General features: G+C 35.0%; 1 protein-coding gene across 1 annotated transcript; it reads right to left on the reverse strand.

The window, feature by feature from the left end:
- Positions 1–317: 317 nt before the first annotated feature.
- LOC133202618 (protein FAM43A-like) lies at positions 318–5,080 on the reverse strand. The gene is made up of 2 exons (XM_061338466.1): positions 4,719–5,080; positions 318–1,501 (listed from the first exon to the last, which is right to left on the reverse strand). The coding sequence occupies exon 2, from the start codon at positions 1,450–1,452 to the stop codon at positions 430–432; it is 1,023 nt and encodes a 340-aa protein (XP_061194450.1). The 5' UTR covers positions 1,453–1,501; positions 4,719–5,080; the 3' UTR covers positions 318–429.
- Between the last annotated feature and the right edge of the window lie 644 nt (positions 5,081–5,724).

Consider the following 5,724-nt stretch of genomic DNA (forward strand, 5'->3'; position numbering starts at 1 on the left):
GCCTTTACACAGCAAATGAGGAATTCGACCTCACCGAAATAGCTAGTAAAAGATATAAATAGTCTGGTCTGGTGTAGCCCTAGGCGACTCTATGTCATCTTTGTTGGCAGTGAAGTTTGTCAAATTTGCATTTTTGACAACGATAAGCCAGGGCATTTATATTCTTATATTCGTCTTAGTTTCCGAGCATTATGAAACTAAATATTTCCAGTAATGCCCACCGAAGATATTATGAAAACTTTGCAAAAAGGGCTAAAATGGTATATTCGTTTAATAACATATCTAATATACATGGTTAATATGTTAATCTTCAATGGTTCTTTGATTACAATAATATGAGGGACATATACTTGTAAAAGAATTATTAAAATCTTGTCCCATTAATTTACCTGCAGTTTTCTCAGCACTGATGATAAAATCCCCAAAATATCAAAGAGAAGTCACTTCCGTTGCTTCCGCGACAAGATTCTCAAGACCGGAAGGAAAGTCGCACACTTCGTCTTCTCCAATACTTGTGTCGTCATTAACATTTAGTCCATCCTTAGAATCCTGGTCCTGTTCATGAAATCCCGATTCCGAACTTTCATCATCGGAATCGCCATTCATCAAACAATACTGCACATCGTTGTCATTTTTCAGTTCCTCCAGATTATTTCCTATCTCTAGGTCAATAATTCGAGGAACCAACATCTCGAGTCCATCGTAACCGGATTCGCACGAACTCACAGCCTCGGGTCCCTTTGTCAGATTCAGGGCTTTAACAGTGTCCGATTCCGATTTCTCATCGTCACTGTCGTCAATATCACTGCTGCTTTCTTCCTCTAGCGCTTCATCCTGTTCTGTATCTTCACTTATTGCACCTAGTCTTGGAGCCGTATTTGATTTTGAAATGGGCGGTTTGAAATTTTTGCCAGCGCTCAAAATTTGAGTCCTCTTAGGCAAGACCTCACCTGACTGAGGTACTGAATTTGTTCTTTGTAACACTAAGCGGGAATTTTGTTTTCTCGTCTTTTCTCGCATAAACTCTTTGAGAGCAAATTTCAGTTTTTCATGTAGTTGTACAGCCATTGCTTTGGCCTTTGCCTCCGTTTTGCACAACACTGCATGACAACGAAGTTCGAGTTTCATTTTCTTGCCTTCATGCCGATACACCCAGACAAAGAGTCTGGGATATTTAGGATGAGCTATGCAGTACGATATTCTATGAGCTCTATATTCAGTCACTCCTTGTTCCTTTGTGTGCGCACGCAATCCGGAACTGGAAATCGTAAGTTTCATGTCTAATCCCGGATGTGAACTCCGAACATAGTTATTCCAAATCACTGTCACGGGTTTATCAACACAACCATCACCCCGCATCAATGTAGTTTGAACGTTTCCAAGGTAACGAACTTTATACGTAGGTTCTTTGTCACTGATAGACAAATTCTTTCTCCAACCAAACAGACTCATTTTGCTGGACAACAAATTTCAATCAAGAATCGTTTCAGTTCATTTCTTCCTGCAAAAGAAAAAAAACCAATTACACAGGTTATTGTAAATTTCACATATAAATCAAACAAATTTGGAAAACAAGTTGAATCGTGGTCAAGTGAATAATCTCAGGACCTTCTCACATGTTGAAACAGTAGGTCATTACCGAACATGCTCCTACTTGAACACATTCATCGGCAAAAGAAGAAGAAGGCAAATCCATAATTGACCATAAATAATGAAAATCATTTAATTAGGTTAAAAAAACCAAATAAAAACAACCCAGTTTTATAAGTCGAAAATGTATTTTGGAATATTTTAAATTAAGGACTGGCGACAGAATTTCTATAAGACCAAGTCAAATGTGTAAATGTTCTCTCATACACAGTCTTAATTAGTATGTTAATGTGAAAACTGACAGACGGGAACCCACATTTAAAACTAACACAGGAGAAAAAAAGATAAAATTTCTTTGAGATTTATTACTACGTATAAATGGTTAGATCCTTTTCATTAAGTTGACAGACAGTATCTAAAATATTTGAATTTCTGGTCGAGGCTGTTCTCGACACAGATAGCAATATATATTCTTATAGCATAAAGTTATACATATTCACTAAAACACTTGTTCATTAGCCAAGAAAAAGTTTTACTTTGTTCATTGTAGCGTCAAATGTTGACCAGTTTAATATTTCAAAAGTCATACCCGGTTTAAGTTCAATATATTGCATGACTTGGCATCTACTCTAGGACAATGAATAATGGCCAAATATCGTTTGTATCAAAGTGTGCTAAGTTGGTTCTCTCAATAACTATATAACTACATTTGTTTTATTCTGTGATTAATTAATTAGAACAATGCACGTTCATTTTCAGCTAGGTGTTGTCCTTTTAAGCAGATTAGTTTAATGTGTATAATTTATGTAAATCTTCCCACGAAATGTGCCTAAGAACACTTTGCAGTATGAATGCAAGGTTATAAAATTCAATCGTAATTTATGAAACTTTCCTTGTTCATTACATTCTTTGTCCTTGTTCGAATGGAGGTGTATTACATACAAAGCTAAAATTGCATGTCTTGGAGCAAATTTTTCCCCTCGAAGAAGGACAGAAAGTGATATGTTTAACACCAAACCAATTTAATGAACTTGATTAGTTCTTTTCTTAGAGGTTTCGATACTTGGACATACCATGGTATAAATGATTATTGTTTTTACCGCTTAGCCTAGCACAAAATATTTAATCAATGTCTTACATACGTATACTTTTAATACAAACTATTGTAAAATTTCCTCCAATAACAATGAACATTACTTCCAGTTAAAATATTTAAAATCCAAAAACTCGGTGAAGACACGGTTGTGGGTATCGTTTTTTCTAATTTTGTTATATGCTTGTCAGCAATGTGTAATCTAAAGGGGAAATTTAACAAAAGGACACGAAAAAGGTGTTTTACATGAAAATATTCTTTTTTCCTTATTGAGTACCTGCCACTTACGCAATGAACTTTGCTTATATAATGCGATCTAAAAATGCATATTTTACATGAGAGGATACTTAATGCCATTTTTGATTCCGGTATGATAGTCTTGCCAATTAAGAGTCGAGTTGTGCATATTTTATCATACGATTTTGAATACTCTTTATGCTCTTTAAGATTCTGGTATTTAGTGTTACCACAACTGTTTTATTTTCTTGAATTAAAATAAATAAAATAACGATTGATTTTGCAAATTTCTACATCCTTTTTTTTTCAGAACACCATGGTCGCCATGTTCAGTAAATGATGTGCATGTATGAGACAGATGCAATCTATCCTGCACACATGCACCTGTTAGTCTGCATTATAATAGTGGTCCATACGTCAAAATGACAACCACATGTCATTTGTGACAAGGTTTTTTTTTTTTTGTTTTGTTTTGGTCAGTTACTTCTCGATTTTGTTTTTCTGAAATGTCGTAATGAAGAAATTACTTAGCAGTCGTTGAGCCTTTTAAGAAATTGTACACAGGCAATGAGAATTACGTGATTTGTTTATAAAAAATATTTAATGAAAACAGGTTGCAGTGAAACGGATCTTGAGGGCTGTATATAGTTTGACCCCTTTGTATTATTTCGTTGTCGGCATTACATATTAGATGCGGTTAATTGCGCTAAGATTTGGATGCGCATTAGATTTTCATTTTTTTTTTCATGTATACATAATGCACTTGTCTAGAATTTCTAAATGATGCCATCAAAAAGCTCAGTATGGTTATTAACAGCAGCAAGATCTTATAACTTGTTATGACAATCTGTGTCACTGATGTAATGTCATTTTGTTCCGTCTATTTTTTGTTAACACATTGCACAGAAATTCAGGTCAGGTGCCAAAACACAAGCTTCGACCAGTTAAGCCAACCAATATCTCTCTCTCTCTCTCTCTCTCCGTGTGTTGTGAGGGTGTGTGTGTGTGGGGGGGGGGGGGTGACTGCAATTAGAAGAAATTAGTGCTCTTGTTTAAAAACATGTCGTCATACAAGGTCTGTCATGATAGCTGCCACTGGTGTTCACATACATTTTCTATGAGGCTGTTACATGTACAATAACTGCATGCAACTATGATGTACACCTAATTTTCTTTATTAAGTATAAAAGGTGCTATTTTTCAACTTAATATACCATGTCTAGTTCAAAAAAATTAAAACAAGGATATAGCATGCCATCCAATTTTGCGGTTTGAACTGTCTCTTTTTTTCAACTTCTCAACAACGCATATATTTACATTTAAAATTGGAGAGTTGTGCGATCATGGTACGTATATATAAGTAATCCGTCTAGAGAAAATCAGCCCGAAGATTACAAAATAATCAGATGCCAGATTGAGGATAAAATCACTGACCTGAATAACTAAGCTCAACACACATTTGACAGGCGCAATGAACTAAACCGAGGAACCTACATATTGCAGGAAAAACGAATACATTAAATAAATGTAGACGTTTCCAGGCGTCTAGCCGTACGGGCTAATTCGACCCTCAGGGCCCGGGGGCCCCGGTAGAGCTGTGACAGTTCCAGCTCATATGATTGAGCGATCTTTGCCGATTACTGATCGAATTATTATAACACTTTATCTCCGTGTCATACAGGCTCATCTACAACACGTGAAATGACATGCATTGGTGGGTTTATATTCTTATAACATTTGTAACAATGAATTAAAACTCAAAAACGTCCTAGGTCTCTAAAAATAGCTAAAATCTCACCTTCTGTATTTTATTTCCGTGTTGTCCAAGAATATCTTTTAAAAATTTAGATATTTGTTTCTTCCAATACAGGACACGTTTTTGGAGTAAAGTAATCCATGACTTTTATAACGACATCATTGTAACGACACACTTTATAGTTTCCACCAAGAAATTATACATCCAACTATCGATCGATGTTTAAACACTGCCTTGTACGTACACCTTTTCTCCGATATGACAAGTCCTATTCAGGTGAGTCACGTGATACAAGCTAGGTTCTTCGATTGGCTTATGCGTCCCAGGTGAACTCTTGAACAGGTAAGAAAATATTTAACACATTCCTTCCTATTGTGGGCCTGTAACGATTAAATATACCCCTTACCAAGCGTGTTTAGTGAACAGTATTCAAACACTCAATGAAAACCCGGGTAGTTTTAATAATTCATAAGGTTTCAAAACAGTTCAAAACTTAATACTGGCATTCTAAGGGGGATTTAAAGCGCGAAGTCGAAAATATTAATGCTTTACGAAAAATGGCTTAAATGTGTGAACTTCGACTTTCGGATATTGTTGTTATATAATTCTGATTATCTAGTTCTTTATCAGATTTTTAATCATCATTAGATATATTAAAGGTGCATCAAACATTTAGAATTCTCGTGATTAATTTTAAATTGTTGTATATTTATGAATCATCACATGCACTTTCAAACATGCTAAATTTGATGTTACAGAATTAGTACGAGACATTAAGCATATCAGATGAATATAAAACTCCTGCAAAATACAATATACCTGTAATCAAGAGGTGATGGTTATTTTGGAAGTAAATTGAACCAGTTCATTTGCAACATCGGATACCATGATAAGAATCTAATTATAATTCCATATGAGAAACAAAAGAACAAGTTTAGTTCTCAAAATATTCATATGATCTGTGTACATTGTACAGCACTTATGTCAAATTGAACAACACTCATCATCCATATGCCGATACTAAACAAATAGTCTTGTTTTTAGAATA

Source organism: Saccostrea echinata, unplaced genomic scaffold (genome assembly GCF_033153115.1).
Source record: "Saccostrea echinata isolate AGI-Se365-2 ecotype Australia unplaced genomic scaffold, CSIRO_AGI_Sech_v1 ptg000047l, whole genome shotgun sequence".
NCBI lineage: Eukaryota > Metazoa > Mollusca > Bivalvia > Ostreida > Ostreidae > Saccostrea > Saccostrea echinata.

Excerpts from the sequence above, each read along its gene's own strand:
- LOC133202618 (XM_061338466.1), bottom strand. The coding sequence starts at position 1,452 with ATGAGTCTGTTTGGTTGGAGAAAGAATTTGTCTATCAGTGACAAAGAA.